The following is a 22,470-nucleotide window of genomic DNA, read 5'->3' as shown; positions in this document are numbered from 1 at the left end:
AATAATGTTAGTGTGAACTTATTATTAATATTATTATTATTCCGAATATTTATACAGGATATAGCCACTTCAGTGTTGGAAACACTGTTATCAATGTGAGTCCTGTGTTAATGTATACATTAGGTATACCTCAGCATTGCCTACCCAATTTCCCTTACATAGCATGTGTTGACCCGTAGCTGTGGTAAAGACACTTGCTAAACATGCCCGCGCTGTAGATCGAGCTACGGACCCTGTGATTACGAAGCTAACACCATAACCACAAGGCCACGCGCCACACCTCAGTCCTATTATTAAGATGTTTTCAAAATAAACAAAACACGTAGCCTTTTTTATAGCTTTTCTGGAATAAAACATTCCCAATGCTTCTACCTTTATTTGCGCTTATGTATTTTATTCTTCAGAAGAACACACATTGCATTTCACTTCATTACATGAATACCACTAGGATTGCGTATAACATAAGGTTAAGCAAGGACAATGTTCCACTTTTACAAGCTAAGAAAAAAATCAAAATGCGTTGTATGAGCCTTTTTAATTGTGAACTACAATTGCCATTAGTCCCAGATACGTGGAACTTTCTCTAAATGGAACCGTTTTTATAGTCCCTTGAGCCAAATTACACCCTTGTAACTGTAACTTTTGCTTCACTTTCGAAATCACGTGGTGAGACATTGAAGCTAATTTACATGGTAACATGACGTCTGTACAGGCATCGAAAGGAACGATTCAATCTAAAATTTCTCTTGACAAATACCACTTCTTAAAAGAGAATGAAGAAGATTAACGCTGTATTCTAATTGATTTCAACTGCTAGAAATTGTGTCGGAAGTGCTTCGGAAAAAACACAATACCACATAGATTGAAAAAAAAAACACATTGGAAATTTGAAGTCGTGAACACACTTTGTTCAAAATCGCTGTTCACCTTTTTTTACTATAGAAGAGGGCAAGTTGCATCTGTTTCCTGGCAAAAAGATAATTGTCAATAACCAATTGCATGAATTAACTGTTATTTTTCTTACAAGCTATGACTTCATTTAGTTACTGTGAGACCGAATTAGCAAACAAGGTCCATAGTAATACATGATAGCTACTCGATACCGGAGGAGGAAGTCAATTCCAAAAAGGTTCTAATTTCTTTTTCTTCTCATTATTAAATGGTTTGCATTAAGCTTCGGTGATACCGAGGTAGTTTGACGAAACAAACCAAAATAGAAATCAATGACGAGGCATTTGTTACCTGGCAATAAGAAAATTGTATCAATAACCTGTTGTTTGAAATAATTATGGAGGAAGTATTATACAGAACAAAACAATGGCAAACCTTATCGAGAAAACACTCCTTAATTAGATTATACAGTTTGCGTAACCAGAATTCATAACAATATTGCTTTTATATTGTTTAAGTTTGACTCTAATTTTGCTGTCTCATACAGCTTGTAATTGAGCTATTTTATGAATCATCTACGAACAAAAGCTTATCACAATTTTAAAACGAAAATCTGTGCAAAGGTGGGTTAAACACAATAAAATTGATAACTTTTTTTTTTTTTCTTAACGACCTGTTGTTATAAAAGCTGTAGTTTCAACGACAGAACATTTACAAAGAGGCGAATAAAGAAGACTGCTGGTAGGTAAGTAAAATATTATAAGCGACAATTTTTATCAAGTTGACGTTAAACTATTAGTGTCAAAATAATCACTTCCAAAGCATGAATATTTTTTTTCAAGAAATATAATCTATTTTAGCAAAATATCCAATAAAATATTCAAGTACTACAGAGTTTCCTGACGATAACAGCAATGGTTAGTGGAATGTCCTATGTTAGTGCTATCTTACTGTTTTCAGCAACAGGTATTTAAATGTTTAATATTCCGATGCTGCATGATAATTTCATGGTAATATTTCATGGAAATCATGCAATAATTTTTATGCTTTTCCTTGCAGTGGTATATTCACAAAGCGTGGCTACAACAGTTGCACCAACTACAACTCCAGCTCCTCTCAACTGCACTAATATTCCCAATGTTCCAACTCATCCAGAAGATGCGACAGTCAATACGTTGATTACTTCAGCAAACGACAACATCAAAGTGTGCAACCAGATTATTCCGTGTAAGTGTGTATTTCACTTCCGTTTTGATATATTACCTTAGCCTTCCATTAAAATTTTAAATCCGATACAAAATTTGGAAATTGGAATTTTTATTTTTAATTCAACTTAATACCTAAACTAATTTAACACAATATTTTTTTGATTTAGTTTTAAATGCATTCATTGCCAAACTAAAAGTGAAAGGTGTTTGCAGCCAATTTGATGAAATCATGAGCATACTTCAAAAGTTAGAGAGCAGAATTGGGATCATCAACAGAACACTTGACTGTGGACTTGTCACAAGTGTACAAGAAGCAAGAAATTTGAAGCAGATGTTGCACAATGATCAAATTTCTAAGAGGGTATTAAATGGGATTAAGATGAGATTAACAGATGTTAAACAACGCCTGCAAGCAATTGTTGGTTCTGCCTGAGTGACATTACACCACAGGACAGCTTTGCGTGAAGCAAATCTATATCTAGTCAATTTTTGTCAACTTCTATAACTTATTGTAAACATTCCTTGTACACGAAATAAAAGATTTCGGAGAATGTGTGTTAGTTATACTTCTGACGAAAAGGCCAGGGACTTTACGAATTCCCAATTTTTTCAGTTTAGATAAATTTTCAATTTACTTTAAAAATGGAGCAAGCAAAAAAAAAAAACCCAAGTATGTCCTCCATTGCCTCCATAGATGAAATAGAAGTCTTTGCGTCATTTCTCCAAGTTTATCAAGCTTATCAACTTTTTCGACTGTTAAAGTTGTAGGTAAAAGTGTAAAAATCCCAAATATAATGTGCTTAACGTGGACTCTTGAAAATTTTTGAGAAATTCTTGAAAAATAATAAAACATGATGGTCAATATTTTCCAATTAAATGACGCAGTTCTTTAGAATTTAAAGAAAATTCAGGATATCTTCTGTCTTTTATTATTTAAAGTCCGAAATATATCAGAAAATTGTTACAACTTCAAACCCTTTGCTATTAATACAATAACTAGCTGAATACCCGTGGGGGAATCCACTGAATCTCTCATTAAACCGATGTAAGGGATACCAAACAAAAACATACAACACAGTAAAATGAATTTTTAAAAGTCACAATTTGTATTATTCTAGTTTATAACCACTAGAACAAAACGTCCAAAAAAATAAATATGTGCAGCAATAAAAAAATAACAATAAAAGAGAAAAAAACCCTGGGATTGAAGTTTCTCACAATCTGCGTTATATTTGTACCCGCTGAAACAGAACGCTTAAAAATATAAGCATGTCCAGCAACATAAAAATGCAAAAAGTTTAACAAAATCAAAGGTGGCTAACAAATCTGTTAAAACTATATACTTGCTTTGCCATGCCCGAAATATAAAAGGGAAAATGGTATACCAGACATTAGAAAAAATCGATAAGTCACACAAATAAGGTTATTGCAAAGTTTCCACAACGTACAGATTCTAACGCATCATACCAAATTAGCTATTTAGTCTATTACATATAGCAACCTTCCCAATGCGCAAACGTGCAGTGCATGATAACAATGCAGTGTTTTCGAATTGAAGAATCGAATAATATTTTAAACGGTAACGTAACAGATGTAAACATTGATTTAACTTTGTTTACATTAAGGTTTATTATAACGACATCAACCACTTCGTAGCGTTAAAAACAGTAACAACGAAAAAATACTTTCAACATTTTATATAAAATCTTCTCTATTATATACACGCTGTATTTTATAAGAATAGTGTTTTTTTCGTTTCCGCCTTCATGTTCTTATCTTTCCCTGGTGTACTTGCCCATTGTTTTGGAGAGAAAGAGGTTCAGTCATACAAATTTTTAATATTAAAAGAAACAACCAAGCTTAGACATATTCTTAGGATATTCTGACCCATTGTTTAGAGTATATTCTTACAAAAAATGTTAAATATGTTCAGGCTAAAGACAAAACATATTTAACTTCATATTAAGGGGAAAGTTTAGCTGGAAGCGTGTAAACGGCTTCAAAACGTCGCTTTACATTTTAGATTCTTATAAAAATTGTGTCAAAAGAAAACGCATTTAAGCTCAAGACGCAACAAGGAACTAAAAATTTAAAGGAAAAGCTGAGCTCTGAAAGTTAAAACGGTTAAAAAAAACGTTACACACCTAAACTTATCTCTTTACCAGATAAACTAAACAACACACCTGCCTTTCTTTGGCTTTCACAGTTAGCTAGCGTCTGTGGATAAAAGACCAATCAGTTTTTTACTTCAATTATTAAACTTCGCTTCATCCCAAAGAAAACAAATTGAAAATGTATAGCTAGCTACAATTGTCTGATACATTTCCAATCAGTTCTCTTTTTGACGTTTTATCATTGTACGTTTTTCTTCTTTATAACAAATATTTCTGGCAACAACATAAACTTTTTTTATTCTCGCTCGACATCAACAGTCGCTCTACAATGACAACAGTTTTGTTCTTTACTTCTTAGATTCGAATTATCATTCGAATTCGATAGTTTTTTTAAAAGAAAGCAACTTCGGTCCCAGAACACAAAAAAGATAGAAGAAACAAATAAGCTTTAATCTAACCTCGTGATGAGTAAACCTTGTTTGAAATAACTTTTTTCAGGATTGCTTTGAAAAAGAGACAACTTTCTTCGCTTCGGTTTTCATTTTTCAGTTAATAAACTTTGTTTCCGTGAGATACGGCGCGCACATGGTAAACCGGGGGTAAAATTTAATTATTCTATCCCAAACGACCAGCGGGGCTTTTACAACAAAAAAACAAATAAAACCATTTGAAATTAAAATAAAATTTAGTTTTAATAAGTAAGGAAAAAGAGTTTTATTTTAAAAAAAAAATAAGAAAAGAGAATTAAATATTTATATAGTAACCCCCTGATTTGCGTTTTCTTTAACTTGGTAAATTTTAGCGTAACGCCACGTCGTAAGAAAGTGACCTGTGATTTGTGTGACGTGGCCTCACCGTGCGCACACACACACAAGGCGTATTAATATATAGATAACCAATTACCCATGGCTGTACCGCAATATATCGAGGTTGGTGCAATGATTGAGGGCGATATTCTCTGTGCAGCACGGAGTAATCGCTTATTATTGCATTTGTTAACCGTTCAAGTTAAATAAAAATAAATAATAAGAACTTTAGTTTGGTGTTTTTGTAATAATATTGTAATAATTCACTAGCACTACTTCTGTTTACACTCGATGTCAAAATTTGAAACAGTCCTGTCTAAAAACAAACATTCTATTTAGAACTCCAACGTCCCTAAAGAATAAAACTTTGTAAACAAAACATTACGATGTTTGACACCTACAGAATAATGTGTAAAGTTGAATGCGCAGCTAAAATATAGTTACAACGAATATTAAAGTAATTTTTTTAACTAGCCAGCTAGCCAAGAATAACAATGGCCTTTAACGAGTTTTATGTTGACTTGGTAACCACAAAGCTGAATGAACGAATCTGAAAATGAGAGCAGATGTATTTTTTATGATTTCGCCGCCTTGTATTTAGTATTTTTAATAAAACTGAATATCAAGTCATCGTTTTTTTATGGACAATGTTAGTTAGCTAGCTAACTACCCATGTTGAAGAAGCATCCCGACGAAATGTGCTGAATCTAGTCATTTTACCTGTTAAACTTGACTATTTATTGTTTTTATCCTATGAAAATAATTTTAGCGATAAATGTATTGCAGGAGCTAGATAAATAATCATTTCCAATGCTTCGTAAATATCTTTTTTCGTCCTTGTTTACATTTTAAGCTACCATTTTTTTTGTACCGTCGTCAAGAGCGCTAGGCCAATCAGAATGCTTAAAAACCCGTATTGCCCGCTTGAAAATCCAGACGGTTAACAATGTAAAATAGTAAGATGTGAAGACAAACAAAATAAGACACTTTTGTTTAATATGAAATTTAATTTTCCAGTGAAGGTGTGTGCTATGAGAATAGAACTGTATGTAAATCTTCCCTTTTTTCAAGGATTCAATATTGTCCTCAATGTAGCTACTATATAGCTATAGGTGCTAGATAATTATGTTTTTCCTAGCGCTATCCAGGATTCGAACCTGGTTCTATTATTGGCAAGAGTGCCATAGCTGTTAGACAAGGCACGAATGCATACATAATTTCAAAGGCGCACATTATACCCAGAAATTTTCAGTAAAGTCCAATTTACTAAGCTTTTCAAGGATATCAAGATTTACTTTTCTTATACGAATTTATCAAAGCAAACCAAAATCAATATGGTCACATCTTTCCCTCAACAGCTGGGAAATTTAATATCATTTGTTTCTGCGAATATTACAATATACAACAATATTAACCATAACAGCCAAAACAAATCAAAATATGTATAACCAAAATGTATCAACTTTACGTAAAATACGGAGAATTTTTACCTACCAAATTTTGTCCCAAATTAAACCTTCTTAACCAAAGTCAAAGAAGGTTTGACTTGAGTTTCAGACGCACTATTCCAAGGGTTAGTGCCATTATTTTGTTTAGAACCTGATCTATCACAAAATACTAAAAAATGTTAAACGAAACAAAAATGGTATTCGACATCGGTGCAAAGTCTGGGTCAACATCCAGAAACGGAAATTTTATCCTTTCGTTTCAACTTTTTGGAACTTTAAAAATATATGTCATTAAAGGGAACCCAAGGTGTATAATGATGCTAAACTTATATTACCGAGCTTGAAAGGTTAGTTAGAAAGTTTTTTTAATTTTTCTTAAAAGCTCTTTTCGTTCTGAAGATATTCACATTTAAAGAATTTCAGATTTAATTATGCTGCATAAATTATGATATCATATTTAGGCAATAGCAAATGTGTGACATGTTCTGTCATTAGTAATTTTAGACCTTGTAAGGAATGTACATTCAAACTTTTTCCATACCATAGATATTATAAAGGTGAATTGATTACCCTAATTTTTTTTGCCAAAATGACACTCGTTTGCCTGTCCCAGGACTCCTAATTATCTGCTTACGATTAAATCAACTTAAATATCAAGGTAGGTTTTTCTAAACTTCTCTCATCAAAAATATTAAAAAGACAAAAATGATGAGTTCAGTTTACTAGACTAAGTTTTCACATTCTTGTAAAGGTTGATCTCCACTTGTTAAAATAGTTCCCAGACAAGAAAGATTTCCAACATCGGTGTACACATTAAAATAAGTTCACAGCATTATCTTGAAATTTTTTATGGATTGGACATAATTTCGAAAATTGAAAACTCCACTTAATGAAAACGCGAGAAATACATCAGGTGTAGGAAATTGTGAAAAGCATTGCATTCAAGATGGCGGCTGATGTGAATTAAAGTATTCCTACCCGGGAAAAATATGTCAAGAAAATATGTCGTAGAATTTTTTCAACAGTTGGAGATCAACCTTAAAACAACTTTTAGTTTTTTATGCTCTATTCACTAAAGTTAACCAGGGCAATATATAAAAAAAAAAATTGCAAATGAGATGAGAAGAAGAGACAACAGAGAATGTGGTTTATGAACTATGGTAACCAACAGGAGGAAGAAAAGAAGAGAAAGCGAATGTTTGTTTCATTGCCCTGAAACGAGAATGAGCACTAAAATGAGTAGAATCCTTGATTAAGCTTAAGTATAATGAATATTTAATTCTATGATTTAATCATATATTTTTCATTTTTTGCACCCTGTGGAGATTATTATTTGCACCCTATGAAGAAAATTATATATTCATTGCCAGCAAAACCTTGTTCAATATGACTCGTGTCAAATGAGAGCGTGTTCTTTATAAATTTTACTTGTTCTGTGTATATGCTAGGATTTTTTTAACAATATCAAACCAACGATTCAAAAAAAGTACATTCGCTCCGTTTCTACTTGTTCTGAATACTGATTTTATTGCTATGGTCTGCTTATTTACATTATTTATAAGTGGGTCTTTAAAATTTTTAAATGAAATTATTTTTTTTGCGATGCATTTTTAACGAATTAGCGGTAAGGGGCAAATTCCCATGGATTGTTGCAGAAGCTATTGACTAGTTATATATGTTAATACGCTCATGGCGTGTGCATGCTTGTGAGCAAAGACGATTATACTGTCTAATGTTTTTTACAACGACGGCTATGAAACTTCCTTTATAAAATTGTTCCGGATTTATAGGACTTAAGTTTTAAAAACAAAAACTGGCTTATTCACAATTATATTATCTGTAAACATTGTTCCATTTAAGTTGCGCCCTTCTTACGCCATTTTCATGCGTAGGCCCGTTAAATTACACCCCGAGGTCGTAAAATATCTCTACATATTTTTTTCTTGCATTTTGGTCTTATTATATCCCAAAGGTGTATATTTTAATGTTTGAGAGTGTCCAAGTACACAAATCTATTGAAAATATTTTTATCTTTTACCCAGAATCGATATAAAAAAGCTTCATAATCTAAAATGAAATTATCATTTCGGAGTCCTTCGAAGCTACAAGAAGCTTAAGAAAAGTCCTAAAACCTGATTATTCCACTAATTTGACATAGGTTGGAAAATTTAAAACGTTTCAAGAAAATACACATCACAACAACAATATTAGAAATTCTGAGAGCATTTACCATGTGACTAAAAATGAAAATAAAGCCCCCATTTATGTTATTCTGCCATGAGTGTTATTCTAAAATTAAGCAGGTGTTCCGAAGTTGCAGGTGAAGGTACCTCCTCCTTAAAATTCGACCTATCGTTCGTAAAAGTGTTAATTGCTTTCTGCTTTACCAGGGCACTTAATTATGACAAGGAAAATATATTTTGTGGGACATACAATTGCATTAAGAGAATTGTATTAAGAAAATTGCAAATAAAATATATCTATATTATAATGCCGTCTGTCCGTCCGACCGTCTGTCTGTCACGCAAAATGGTAGCTTAGCTACGACGGGCGAACCCGTGGATTTTTCCACGGGCTAACGACTAGTACTTTATAATGCTAGTTGAATGGTTTGTAAAAAAATCCCTTGATTACAGGTAGAAAGCAATTAACGGATATATAATTTTTTGATGTCATCAATGATTTTGGCATTCAAAATTTTTCTAAGATGTTCTTCCAATTGGGTACAGCTTGAAACGCGGATAAAGAAAATGCATACGATGATGTGCAAGTAATAAACGATTATAAAGATATTAGGGTTTAGAGACACCCCCTCCCCCACTCCCTTACAAATTGTCAGGAATATATTTGAATTGCGAGAAATTAATTTGGTTATTTTCATTCGAACATCGATATATTAGGTTGACGCAAAATAACTTGGATTTAGGAGTTTACATCAGATGTTTCCTTACTGGGAAGGCCTGGAAAGTTATAATTATTGGGATCAGTCAAGAAAGACAGCAATCTGTGCTAATATTTTTTCTTCGTCAAAAATGTGATTTACTTTTATAACTACTAATTTTTCTGTATTAAAATTATAGATAAAATTTTCTACGTACAATTTAGTACAAGCAAAAATTTTCATATTAGGATAAATCTGGCACATAAAATAAATAAAATGACAGTGCGAAGTAGAAGACCTTCTACTTTATCGCATTCAATTAAAATTATTATTAACTTTATATAACCTTCTTATATGCTATACAAGTCTAGTATATCAGACTAGAAAGTGTGCAGTCGGTATACGGTAAATTTTTACAAAACAATATAGTTGTAATATAACAAAAGATATATAATTGTCTAATGCGAAGACTCTCACTCAGGGCAGGTGCGCGAGTTTGCAAAACTAAGTAACGATGTGTCATACTTTCTCGCTTATCCAGGCCTCTTATTTTCTTGGTCACGCGACAAAGCAAAGGGGTTTTTAACTATGTCTTAACATACCCGGTTATTATATACTTCAGATATGTATCACATGGCACAAAATGTTATAAATGCCTAAAGAGAAAAAAAGGTCCGTAAAACAGTATTCCACAGAAGTTGAAGAATATAACCCACTTTGCACCCGCTGCTATGAGGCCAGTACTTACTGCATAAAAAGCCCTTTTAAACCCGTATAAATTGGGAAATGAAATGTGATCTATTTCTTTCATTGTGAAATTTGAGAAATATTAGGACGTTTTTTTGTTTAATTAAAATGGAGTTTCACACCAAACACAAGTTATACCAAAATTGTAAATCTGTAATAGGATTTCTCGAAATCGTTATATATGCTTCATTAGAAATATCTAGGACCACAACAATGTCAGGCTAGCGAACTTTAAAGAGGGGAGGATCGACTCGCTCAAACCCTTACTAAGAAAACGATTCCCAAGCAAAGGAGTGCTTAAAGCGAGACAGTTGCCTGAGAACCTGAGTTTAAAGTTGATTTGGGAAGTTATAGACAATTTAGTTTGAAGCTTTTTTAAGAGGTATTTTTTTTTAATCTCAAAATTTTAAATCATTTATGGATAATTCAATAGATATTATTGTGGAGAAAAATTCTAAAATAAACTGATTCTTCATCTCTATTTCGTATCATGAAAATATCTAGTTGTGTCAATTAAAAAAACGTGTTTTAGTTATGAATATAATTAAAACATGTTAGTTATAAATGGAATAATTTACTTTTAAAAACCCCTTCTATGTACATTGAGTCCGCATTTGCTTATTTATGAAATAAAAAGACGAAGAAAAATGAAAAGAAATGTCGTTGTTTTGAGTCCGTTTTCTCGACAATGACATGATTTTAAAAGTGCGACTAATATTAAAGTATTAGAAATAGTTTGTAAGGTATAAATCTTAGTGAATCAAAATGAAAGAAAAAAACAAAGGTCTCGAATTCGATAATTAGTAATCTGACGAAACAATCAAGAGTCACTGAATTCGAGTAAACATCGAAGATCAACGTTTTATTTTTTTTATGCATCAATATAGGCAACGATGTAATAAACACTCAACTGTTGTGCACTACCCGCCGCATGGTAGAGTACGATGTAACGACCGGATAGATATGAGCTGCATTCCACAACAAGATCTACACCAATCACTTGCGATACTCTCGAACAAAAGACATTTCCATCTCTGGAATTAAGGTTTCCAATACTAATTTGAAGATGTGGTGTTGCCATGTGGAAATAGGTTCTGATGAAACGAATAAACTTTATTGAGCCTAAATCTAAGATAATGTTGCCATCTGGACTAGCGAGAGTTTGTACGAATATCCCAGCAATTCTTAAATTGTCTACGGGATAATCAGGATTAAGTGGAGATCCACTAGCAGAGGAATGTGCATGCTGTTTGAATTGGTGTGCTAAAAAAAAGTTACTGTCTAAACATAATGTTTAAGCTTTTTAACAGGAAGGAATGTACGTTATTTCAAAAGTGATTTAAAAAATTTAATTCTTTTTGCTAAACTCTAACACAGCGAACATACTTTTTTTATAATTCGTTTAAAATTTATATAAAATCTTCAGACTGTGTACTTCAAATGACTTGCTCCAAGTCTTTTACAAAAGAAGCTGTGGAAAGATCTATTTTATTTCAAGTTTTTTGTTTTTTATATATTTTTGTAACTGCATTGTGACTTCGGAGTAAAAAACTAGGAATTTAAAATACAATTTTTTTTTAAACAAGACAAAATTTTGACTAAGGGTTAATGTTACTTAATTTATTCATTCAAAGGCTCAACAGTAGTTCACTTGTGGCTGGATACCTCTTCTTATAGAAACACCAAAGTCATATTTTTATAACGCACCACTCAAAATCAAACTTTAGTTTTAATCTCGTTTTACGTATGAAGCTTACGCAACTTTTAGAATCAGATCTGTTTTAGAAACGTATTTTTTGCCCCTTTTCCTTTCTTTATTTACCACCTTAAGCTGGACTGTGGATTACCAGCCGCTTTTGAATACCTTGTTAAGTATAGAAAAATTGCTTACCAATTCGCGTGTGTAGATATAAGTTAAAAACTTTTATCAGTCAATGACTCTTATTTCCAAATGACAGTTACATTCAAATTTTGCACTCAATTTTGGCATGTTACTTACGTATGCACTTGTAGCCTACTTGATCGTCTTCAAAGCAAGTATCAACACAAGCTTCTGTAATTTCACATGGACTAAATGATCGACAGATTGGTCCTCTCTAAAAAAAAGAAAATAAAACAGTGATTTCTGGTACATATGTTATTGTTTTATTAATAGTTTTATCTTGCTTAAGTATTTAAAATGGTCGCAGTGAAGCTTTGCTTTGGATCCATACATTATTATTTTATGCTAACAGGCGAACAAGCATGCCCGAAATGCAGTAATTATGTACGAGGGGTTAATTCTTGTTTTTGTCACGGGATAAAGACTGGTTTTCGTAAATGTCCCGTTTTGTCATATGCTGTTAATCTGGAAAATGTTATTCTAATTTACGTATTTTCAAAATTAACTAGCAAGTTAGGCCCCTCGATGTAAGGTGCATTTTAAAACCAATGGATACAATTACCGTGGAAGGTTTATCATTTCTTGAACATGATAGTTTAGTAAGCGACGTTTCAGGAGATCCTTCTCTCATCTTATCCCGAAACGTCGCTTACTAAACTATCATGCTATCATGTTCAAGAAATGATAAACTTTCCACAGTAATATGAACACTGAACAGTCAAACCGAAATAAAATCTTTAATAAAATGGATAGAAATTTAAATGTTTGGTGCGAAATTATCTACAGCATAGTAGTTACTACTTATAGATACTGCAACAAGAGAGAAATTTTGCAGCAATGATTATGAGGTGACAAAGCAGCAAGCTGCAATAAAATACATGTCATGACACAGCTGATTATACAATACATTATCAATAAATCTTCTTACTGGAGTGGGACAATGTGCGGCATGGTCACCCCCAAGACAAGACGAAATGTCAAGCACCCTTAGCTATGCTTCTTACACGCACTCCATTGTCAAGGTAGAGTGAAAAATCAGAAGTAGGTGATAAATTATAGCCAGTAGGGAAATTTCACTGCACCCATTTGTGACACTGAGATAAACAAAATTTCATACTCACATTCCTTGTTCCGTAATTTGTTGACAAAAATTGCCAACCAGCTTCATTTGATTCGTTTCCTTGAGCATTCATTAACTCGCACGCAAGATTCGTTGGATGGTAATTTATAAACGAGCAACCGCATGTTAAACACGATAAAACACATTCAGATCTTGTCACACCTTCCAAAGATTTTTCCACTGTACCACTAAACCTTGTATCTGACTTAATGATGGAGAAATTTCCATGGCGACGACAATGCAGACGTGTGATGTATCCAAGTGAGAGGTAACACCAAAACAAAACAAACAACATCGATAATGTCACTCTAAAAAAAAGAAAAATCCTATTGTACTGCATCAAGCTAATAATCAGGAAGCTAATGTTACGTTTAGAATTGTGTGAAAGGTTGTGTTATTAGCCATTTTAAGATAGAAGCGGCAAGGCAAGACAGCTAATTTCGAAGTTCGCCACCACAAGTAATTGCGTAGGCTATTTCTATATTCGATTCGCACATTTTGAACTTATCAAAGTTCACTTGTCAACGGATCTTAGGTTATTCGGTAAAGTCCAAATTCTTGAAATGTGCTAATTGTTGCTGACGTCAGCAACGCCATTATTCACGAATTTCGAGGACTTCGTGGTCCCCGACATGAAGTATTTCAGATTGCGAGTGTGCTGAATAATGTGACTAGCAACTCTTTAACGCTGTCTTCTTGGCCTACGTGTGTACAAAAGTCGCGACTTTGCAAACTGCCGGCTGCAGAGCATTACTGATTGACAGTTTTGTTCAAATTTGAATAATGAGGAAAAAACTGCCTTCGTTTCAACAGTTTCACCACGATTGCAGTAGCAATGAGAGAAATCCCGTAATATTTTCCACGGGTCAATGACTTATTTGATGGCGAGTAAAAATTGTTCAGCAAGGATGAGTGAGAAGTAATAACAAATTGAAACCAAGTGTCACCTTTATTTCATCGTTCTCGTCGCAACAAAATGGTAACGATAAAGAAAATTATTGCATATATTTTAGAGATAAAAAAACTAATACAATTTTTCACCCACCTTACCAACATCTCGACAGTTATGTTTGATACGTCTCTCTTTTATCATGAATTAATAACATTAAGTTTAAATTCTATAAGAATCTGTATATTAAAGTTGTTTTCACACGTATATATGAAAAACATAAATATTTTAAAGCACTTTTAATTAACTCACTATTTTTTAACACATTAACTTGACCTAGTGGTTTGATTTGACATAGATTTCTGCATAATTCATTTTAGAATTGAGTCTCATTAACATAAAAATGGTTAAGGAGAGGCGAACATTATTTTGTGGCCCCCAGAAAATAAATTTTAAGTGAGAGAAAAACTTATGAAGTCTAAAAAATAAAAGGTAGCTACTATAATAACAAATGAATAACTATATTTTATAATTAAATATCCATATATTTTCCTGGCAACGTTTTTACAGAATTTTAATGGTTGTTTGGGGTGAAAATAAGTAGGTTTTGCATGTACAGTAAATAACAAAAAATTAGATCTTTGACTTGACATAACTAAGAACATTTATACGTACTATAGTAGTAACAGCATTTTATAACCTTTGTGTAAACTTCTTTAAATTAAAGAAATATTTGTCATGACCAGCAACAATACTTTTTTCATGTTTTGATTACCTTTTCCACAACATACTATCAATGTTCAACAATAAAGTTTGTTATGATGAAATGGCGCCAAATAAATATACAGACCAGAAACATTCAACAGCAAATCGAACGCGCAATATTGTGGCTTCATCTTTATTCCTTGAATTTACACTTTCTTTTTCTTTCCCCGAAAGTTTTTTCAGCAAGTTTAGCAGTAGGAAATGATAAAAATAATGTTGTTTACTTGTTCAACATTTTTGCTATTTTGATATTTAACTTCTTCTAATTACTTTGTGTGCATTGACCCGTGACCATCAGAATTTAATCATCCATTTGGCAAACGTGTAAAAATTCTCAATTATAAATAATTCAGCACTCACAAAGACGTAAATAAGGCTGATTTGTAGTAAAAAAAATTATAGAGCAGAGGCGACCAAGCCAGTCAGTCTGGTCTTTAAAATCAACACTGATCATAAACTTTTATCCAGCAGCCGTTCCTGCAGCTCAGTTCGCTTCTTCTTTAATCAACTGCTATACAGCAATCCCACTGCAGTTAGTTATACAGCATATTCCGTTATGATTTTTTGGAAACATATATTGTGCTAAAAAAATTGATGCAAGAGATGTCGTTGTGCAAGAAGTGTTGCACGACAATTACTAGAATTAACAAAAACAGACCTACGCATACAAAGACAATATTTCTAAAGTGAATTAATTTGAAGTGAAATCAAAATGTCGCCCGCAGTAAATGCAACTTATTAACATCAAGGGGAACAACAAGCCACGAAATACTAACAGTGGTAAATGCTAGAAACACAACATTTACTTCTTTCTTCCCTAATTATCAGATTATAAAAACATTTCATGTAATCACAAAACAAAGTGATCACGGGGTCGTCTTTCTATGTATTTTACAGGCCCGTTCCTTCCATTTAAAACCTTTCATCAAATTATTAACAACACAATACTCCATTCTCGCTAGGTAGGCAACAAAATATTTTCAACGAGAAAATATGCAAACACAGGAAAAGGAACAGTTGCTTCTCGTCGATTTCTAGTTCGTTCGTTCGTTCGTTCGTTCGTTCGTTCGTTCGTTCGTTCGTTCGTTCGTTCGTTCGTTCGTTCGTTCGTTCGTTCGTTCGTTCGTTCGTTCGTTCGTTCGTTCGTTCGTTCGTTCGTTCGTTCGTTCGTTCGTTCGTTCGTTCGTTCGTTCGTTCGTTCGTTCGTTCGTTCGTTCGTTCGTTCGTTCGTTCGTTCGTTCGTTCGTTCGTTCGTTCGTTCGTTCGTTCGTTCGTTCGTTCGTTCGTTCGTTCGTTCGTTCGTACTTGTTTATTATCAAGTGATCTTTGCTCCTATTTTCCAGGATTGTCGTGTTAATTGATTATCCTTAATTACTGCAATGTCCCCAACGCTAGTAACGGTTTTGTTTGCAGCATGGGATTTTGATAGGTAATTTTCCTGCTGCCGTAAATTCAATAAAAAATAGGTTCTCCAGCAATCCCCAAATTGATCTACTGTAGTGGATTTTTTTTTGTGATAACTGCTATAATCAATCTTGACGTTAGGTGTGAACTTCGATGGTGTTTTCTCTTACGGTGTTCTGATTTTAGCTAATAAATTTTGCATCCGTTGACCATATGGCAAATGATTAGGTGTCAAACGCTGCTCCATGTTGCAGGGATATAGATTGGTTAGTGGTTGTTTGTTTACAATGCTTTTATTGACAAAAGGACGATCTGCATTTTCTTATTAGTCAATTTCTGTTTATCCAACTGTTTTTTTTTTAATATTTTCTAAAGTTAATAATCCTTCTTTGAAAGAAACCTGATAGGGTGATCTAAAACATTAACCAATATTCAATTCACTAACAAAAGCCTCTATTTCTTTCGCTACAAAATTCATTCCTTTACTCGATATGTTCGTCTGGACACCTTCTTTTACTTGTAAACCTAACCAAACTTCGCCTAAAAGATTTCGCATCTGGCCTCAGAACAAAGGCTAAAACTATATCTCATACACGCTGCTCATGTATACAATCCAATTTTAAAAAATACCTTGTCTTTCCCAAAAGCATTCCCCAAATGCAACACAACGCCCCAGCAACGGAAACTGGGCGTTCATCATTTAAACACATATTCGTTAACGATGGTCGGTTAGAGTAGTTGCACGTTGTTATTAATAAAACGATAAACCCACGCGACCAACCTTTTGTATTTGTTCTAATTACTAAAACGGTCTACGATGGCGATTTGCGACAAGTATTAAGAAAATTTGGTAAAAAATTCATAATCAGGGTAGTGACTTTTTCTATTTCTTTATCCAATTCGTTCACAGCAATACTTATCTAGCTCTCTGAGAATAGCCCTGTTTTAATAAACTCTGGTTCAGTTTTCCAAAAATGACTATTAATTACATCGACAGTACGAGGGATTTGTTTTGTATTACTATCTGATCGATTTTGTAATTTGAGGCAGTAATATCATTTTTGTTATATCACTGCGAATCTGAGTTATTCGATTTTCAGTGAAAGTGTTAACTCCTTATCAGTGGCTAATATCCAGTGGCTTATCTTATTACTATCACTAAAAAGATGCGTTTCTGATAAAGGTATGCGATTACACAACGCATTTTTTACTGATCTGAGTAAATTGACAAGTAATATATTTCCCACATTTTGCTGTCACGAAAGAAATTTGCTGACTGGCGCCTATTGATTTAGATTGAAGGTAAATGACCGCACCATAAGCAGAAAGACTAGTATAAAACAACGGAGACGGTCTCACTATTCATTCGGTAGGAGCAAGGAATGAGACTACATTTATTCATATTGCTAAACTCTTTTTTAATATCCTCCTATCGTGACTAGCAACTTTCAAGTAGAAATCATACCACCAAAACGTTTGAAAGAGGATCACAATCGCGAGAAAATAATGGGAGAAATTTGGGATAACAATTAAGAAAGGAACTTTTACTTGATCTGTCAAAAATTATTGACGAAAGGAATACAGTTTCACCTACCAAACGTACTGTGTTAACCTCTATTTGCAGTTTTTACGATCCCTTTGGCCTCATACAACTGTTTCATCAAGTCGGTGAAAATCCTATCTCACAGTGCTGAGAAAAATGTCGGAAATATTTTTTTGAGTTTTTAAGTTCAAGTTTACATATTTCACGAGTTATTTTTCGAGAACAAGTGTGATAACTTGTTTATCATTTAAACTGCGAACATAAATCATTGTAATTTGATATACTCAGCACATGATTATTTAATTTCAATAACGGTTTAACAGCGAAATAATTTATTACATGAAAGATAATAAGGGATTATGTCTTTTAATTCATATTTTTTTTATTTAAATTATGCGTGAGATGGTAATCATTTTAAAAGAAGAAAACTTCTATCTTACGCGTTAGTGAATTTAAAGGAAAATTTATTTTAGAGTATTATATATGTTAATTCAATATAAATTAATTAAAGTTTAGTTAAACATTCGAGTTAAAAACAAGACTCATTCAAAGCGCTATAGATATAACCTCGGTAACCCAAAGTCACAATTAAACTGAAAATCTCTATGGTGGGGAGCGCACTTCTTTTTAATGACAATGTTAAAACAAAAGAATTACTTTATGACGTTTTATGCCAGTTCGTAAAATTTAATGCAAAACTTGTTAAGTCCATGTCATATTCAACCAGCCGGAATTTGGAGTTGTCCTATATATATATAAAAAAAGTAAAGAATTACAATTTGAATAAGGTGAAAACAGGAAGGACAAGGGTGGCTATTTTCTGTTCTTATCAATAAGTTGGATAAGTTACTGCAATTTGTACTTAGATGTTCTCAATTGCAATTTGCTGATTCAGTCCTGTTTATTCCTTTTGACTTTAAAAACAAGTCAAGACACTGAATGAAACTGCTTGACTTCTAAGGCATATCAGCCTGAAATGTCAGGAAAGACCGGCAAACGTGTCAACATGCTCGTAATCTTCGGTTTACTAGACCGATGCCTTACCACTTGGCCACTGCGCCTGCATTATATTCTTTGGTACTTTCTCTTGAAGCGAAACTTAGAACAATTAAGGATAATGTGGAAAATTGAATAAATGATATTGAGAAGACTCTTCCATTTTCAAAAGTATTAAGGTGAAAGATATCACAGATCGTTGTTTGTTTCCATCTGTAAGAATTTTATACGTCCAATTCAGAGACGCATAATAATAAAGAATTGCAATTTTAACACGGCAAAAATGGGGACATACCTGTCACAAGTCCTTGAAGATATTTCGTATAAATGTGAACAAGCTAACACAAGAATTACTTGTCGCAGTTGACTTTAAAAATAAGGCGTTAGAAATTTAATACATATTCAAGGCTTTGAAAAGATCTCAAGTATATCAAAATGATATGTTGGGAAAGGTAAGGCATCTCCGTCGACAAAAATTAGGCACAGACGAGGTTCGAACTCGTGATCTTCGGTTTACGAGACCGACGCCTTACCACTTGGCCACTGCGCCGGTATTATGTTATTTCGTAGTTTCTTTTCAAGCATAATTTAGAACAATGTAAGGGAAGTGTAGAAAATTGTATAAATGATATTGGGAGCCTCTCCCATTTTCAGCATCATTTATGTAAAAGATAAAACACGTGGTTGTTTGTTTCCCTCTGTACGAATTTCATGCTGTCCAATGCAGACATGCATAGTTATAAAGGATAACAATTTTAACAAGAGAAAATAAGAGCATACCTGTCACCAGTCCTTGAAGGTAAATTAAATAATTGTGCACAAGTTATGTCAATAATTACTTCCGTATTACAGTTTGCCAATGAGGTCCTTTTTATTGCTGTTGACTTCAAAATCAAGGTGTTAGAAGTTTCATACATTTTTAAGATTTTGACAACATCTGAAGTATTTTGCGACGATGTGATAGGAAAGGTCAGGTATCTCCTTCGGTATAATTTAGGAAGAGACAGAGTTTAAACTAGTGATCTTCGGCTTACGAGACCGATGACTTACCACTTGACCACTGCGTCTGAATTATATCCTTTGGTACTTTTTTCTGAAACGATGTCAATGACTTTTTATGCAAGTGAAATGTATTAATGCAGGTTTTTGTAAACCCATATCACGGTTAGAATTACTGATATAGAATATTTTATACGTTGTTGCGTTATTTGATTTGTTCAAATTTCAGGTTGTCCTATATGAAGAAATGAAGAAATAAAGAATCACAATTGAAATTATGAAAACAAGGAAAAAAGAGGACGCCTATCGCCTATTCTTTCTACTAAGTATTAAACGTATTAAAAAGGTAAGTGTAATTTATACGTAGATGTTTTCCGTTGCAATTTATTGATATAGCCCTGTTTATTGCCACTGACTCTAAAACAAGAAGCGAGAAGTTTCGTCTAGTCTGTTAACTCCGTGCTCTTATCCGCATCTTATTTCCGGAAAATTCTGCCATACGAATCGACATAATTTAAACACAGAAAAGGTTCAAAACTGTGACTTTTTGTTTACGAGACCTACACCTTACCACTAGGCCATTGGGTGTTTATTATATCATTTAGTTTTTTTCTTTGATGCAAGGCTTATGACTTTTATGCACGTGCAGAAAATTTAATGCAGAATTTGGCTAAGCCCATGTCACATTCAAAATTACCGATGTAAAATATTTTATAGCTGGTGTGTTTATTCAAATTCTCGAAACTTCTGGTTGGCTTATGTAAAATAATGGATAAATGATAAATTACAGTTCGAATAAATAGAAAAAATGAAAAAGTTGCCTTCTGTCTGTTCTTATCAATAAATTCGATAATTCATTGATTTGTACTTAGGATTCCTCCATTGCAATTTGCCGATTTAGTTCTATTTGGCGCTTTGGGCTCTGAAAACAAGAAGCGAGAACCTTCCTCTCGAAAATATTTTATATAACACTGTGGTAAACCTTGAAAGAATAGCAATAAAGAACACTAGCTAGCTATCTGCTTTTAATATGCTGCCACCAAATCTTAGTCCGTAGCTAAAATCATATAATTAGTTAAGATTTATATACGGCTGAAAACGCGAAAATATATTCACCTTAACATGTAAAAACGTATACTACAAAAATAAAAACTCTTTGGAGAAAGAAAGTCAAACATAGACCTACCTAACACTGACCACGACCACAATAATCTTTTTGCTAAATTTCAGATTGTTTTTTTTTCTCATTTGATGGAAGGTAATAGAAAGTTGAAGGTGCTGATGTGATAATAAACGCAGTCAAAAGTAATTAAACAATAAAAAAACGCCGACAATTAAATTTAAGGCTTGCTGATTGGTTGATTTGTTGATAAATTTGTAGCTACCCAAATGCGCCAAAAGCGGGAAAGTGAAATAAAATCTCCTTCGTATGGTATAAGGACAGTTCGTATTTTGGTGAGACCGTGACACACCATTTTTTTCGCACACGAACAGACAGAATACGACTATTAATAATGTGATTTGTAAATAATTGAACTTTGTACCTCGCTGTTGTGTTAAAGTTTGTATTGTTTTCTAACAACTTTTTATTTTTGTAATAGATGTTAAGATAAGAATAACATAAACAGTTGTATAATCTTTTTGGGGGTGCATTTAGAGGAGCCATCCTAAAGCTATCTTTAATGTTTTTTTAGTTTAGTTTGCTTTTTATTGTAACTAGCATTATTTACTTTCTTGTTATCTTCATCAATCATAATTTTACTGGGATGGAAATAAAATTGTGCCTATCTAGCTGTTAGCTTCATCTCTAGCTAAAAAGCAAAGGTAGCTAAATGTAGATGCAGTTTGGTAGCTCGTAACATCTTTTATTGTAATATAAACTTTGGCAAAAGTCTAAAGTTTATTGATTCTATAAGACGCGCAGTATCTAATTAACTTTTTGGGAACTCGTCTAGAACAAATCATATTGTCTGTGCTACAGAAAAGCAGGCGTCCATTTTAGGGAGCCTCTACCGTTTTTTATATCTTTAAAGTAATGAAAATTGTGAAAATCTAACAATGTAGTGAAAGATTCAAATCCGACATGCAACTTCCTGACTTTAGCAGCTGTGTTTTGAAGATGAAATAATTAACAGATGAGAGAATTGAAGGTTTTCCTATCACGCACCTATTTTTTATAGAAAACATTGTTCATTAATTTTTTACAATTATTTTTTTGAAGAGAAATAATAAATTTATTTAAAGAAAGAGCTGTTTAATTCAGAAAGAGGATTTAACAGGAGAGGTCATTTTTAACAATGAAGAAGACAGCAACAGTCTTGTTAATTTATCTGCTAGTAGACACTTGTTTTCTTAGCTTAGGTAAGAAATATTAATCCCTAGACTTGGCAGCCGTTTTTTCGCATCATCCAAATCTTCCATATTTTTTCCCTGATAACTTTCAGTCTTCAAAAACGTAATTTTCGATCTCCCGTTATGATAATTTAATTTTCTGTCTTATGGTACACTATTTTGGCCTCTTAAAGTTAAGTGATCAAAAACTATGAACATTACACGACATCTTTCCTTCGCTGTATGCCAATATGAGTCCTTTGCTGTGTAAGGGACATAATGCCTTCTTTTACATATTGTTAAGTAAAAAATAATCAATTTTTTGATCACACATTTTTGTGATATGGGACTTAATTTATTTTGAAAAGTGATGTTACCTTTTTGAAATTAAATTGAAATTAAAATCCTACCAATCTCTAAAAATCTTGTTCTTTTTAATATAATAC

At 33.0% G+C, this 22,470-nt stretch overlaps 2 protein-coding genes and 1 non-coding gene across 5 annotated transcripts; 1 reads left to right on the top strand and 2 right to left on the bottom strand.

The window, feature by feature from the left end:
• The first annotated feature begins 1,480 nt into the window (after positions 1–1,480).
• Positions 1,481–2,644, top strand: LOC130625885 (uncharacterized). Of its 2 annotated transcripts, none has more exons than XM_057441004.1 (4): positions 1,481–1,636; positions 1,752–1,857; positions 1,951–2,118; positions 2,267–2,643. In XM_057441004.1, exons 2-4 carry the CDS (start codon positions 1,806–1,808, stop codon positions 2,530–2,532), a joined length of 486 nt encoding a protein of 161 aa, XP_057296987.1. In that variant the 5' UTR covers positions 1,481–1,636; positions 1,752–1,805; the 3' UTR covers positions 2,533–2,643. The 2 variants fall into 2 exon arrangements, with proteins under 2 accessions (XP_057296987.1, XP_057296988.1); XM_057441005.1 differs by having other exon boundaries at positions 1,581–1,632; positions 2,267–2,644.
• Positions 2,645–10,688: 8,044 nt separating this feature from the next.
• LOC130625705 (uncharacterized) lies at positions 10,689–15,010 on the bottom strand. Of its 2 annotated transcripts, XM_057440808.1 has the most exons (4): positions 14,143–15,010; positions 13,099–13,405; positions 12,095–12,191; positions 10,689–11,358 (listed from the first exon to the last, which is right to left on the bottom strand). In XM_057440808.1, exons 1-4 carry the CDS (start codon positions 14,151–14,153, stop codon positions 10,967–10,969), a joined length of 807 nt encoding a protein of 268 aa, XP_057296791.1. In that variant the 5' UTR covers positions 14,154–15,010; the 3' UTR covers positions 10,689–10,966. The 2 variants fall into 2 exon arrangements, with proteins under 2 accessions (XP_057296791.1, XP_057296790.1); XM_057440807.1 differs by having other exon boundaries at positions 13,099–15,010.
• Positions 15,011–19,172: 4,162 nt separating this feature from the next.
• On the bottom strand, positions 19,173–19,244 carry Trnat-cgu (transfer RNA threonine (anticodon CGU)). The gene has a single exon. It is a non-coding gene; the product is annotated as a tRNA-Thr (tRNA).
• Positions 19,245–22,470: the final 3,226 nt, after the last annotated feature.

Source organism: Hydractinia symbiolongicarpus, chromosome 14 (assembly GCF_029227915.1).
Source record: "Hydractinia symbiolongicarpus strain clone_291-10 chromosome 14, HSymV2.1, whole genome shotgun sequence".
Taxonomy (NCBI): domain Eukaryota; kingdom Metazoa; phylum Cnidaria; class Hydrozoa; order Anthoathecata; family Hydractiniidae; genus Hydractinia; species Hydractinia symbiolongicarpus.
The sequence above is the reverse complement of the archived record's forward strand: the minus strand, read 5'-3'. Positions and strand labels throughout refer to the sequence as shown.

Excerpts from the sequence above, each read along its gene's own strand:
- LOC130625705 (XM_057440807.1), bottom strand. The coding sequence starts at position 13,437 with ATGCAGTACAATAGGATTTTTCTTTTTTTTAGAGTGACATTATCGATG. Across the intron at positions 12,192-13,098 it reads CAAATTACGGAACAAGGAAT|AGAGGACCAATCTGTCGATC; the intron begins GTGAGTATGAAA and ends TCTTTTTTTTAG. Across the intron at positions 11,359-12,094 it reads AGTAGGCTACAAGTGCATAC|CACACCAATTCAAACAGCAT; the intron begins GTAAGTAACATG and ends ACTTTTTTTTAG.
- LOC130625885 (XM_057441005.1), top strand. The coding sequence starts at position 1,806 with ATGGTTAGTGGAATGTCCTATGTTAGTGCTATCTTACTGTTTTCAGCA. Across the intron at positions 1,858-1,950 it reads CTTACTGTTTTCAGCAACAG|TGGTATATTCACAAAGCGTG; the intron begins GTATTTAAATGT and ends TTTTCCTTGCAG. Across the intron at positions 2,119-2,266 it reads GTGCAACCAGATTATTCCGT|TTTTAAATGCATTCATTGCC; the intron begins GTAAGTGTGTAT and ends TTTTTGATTTAG.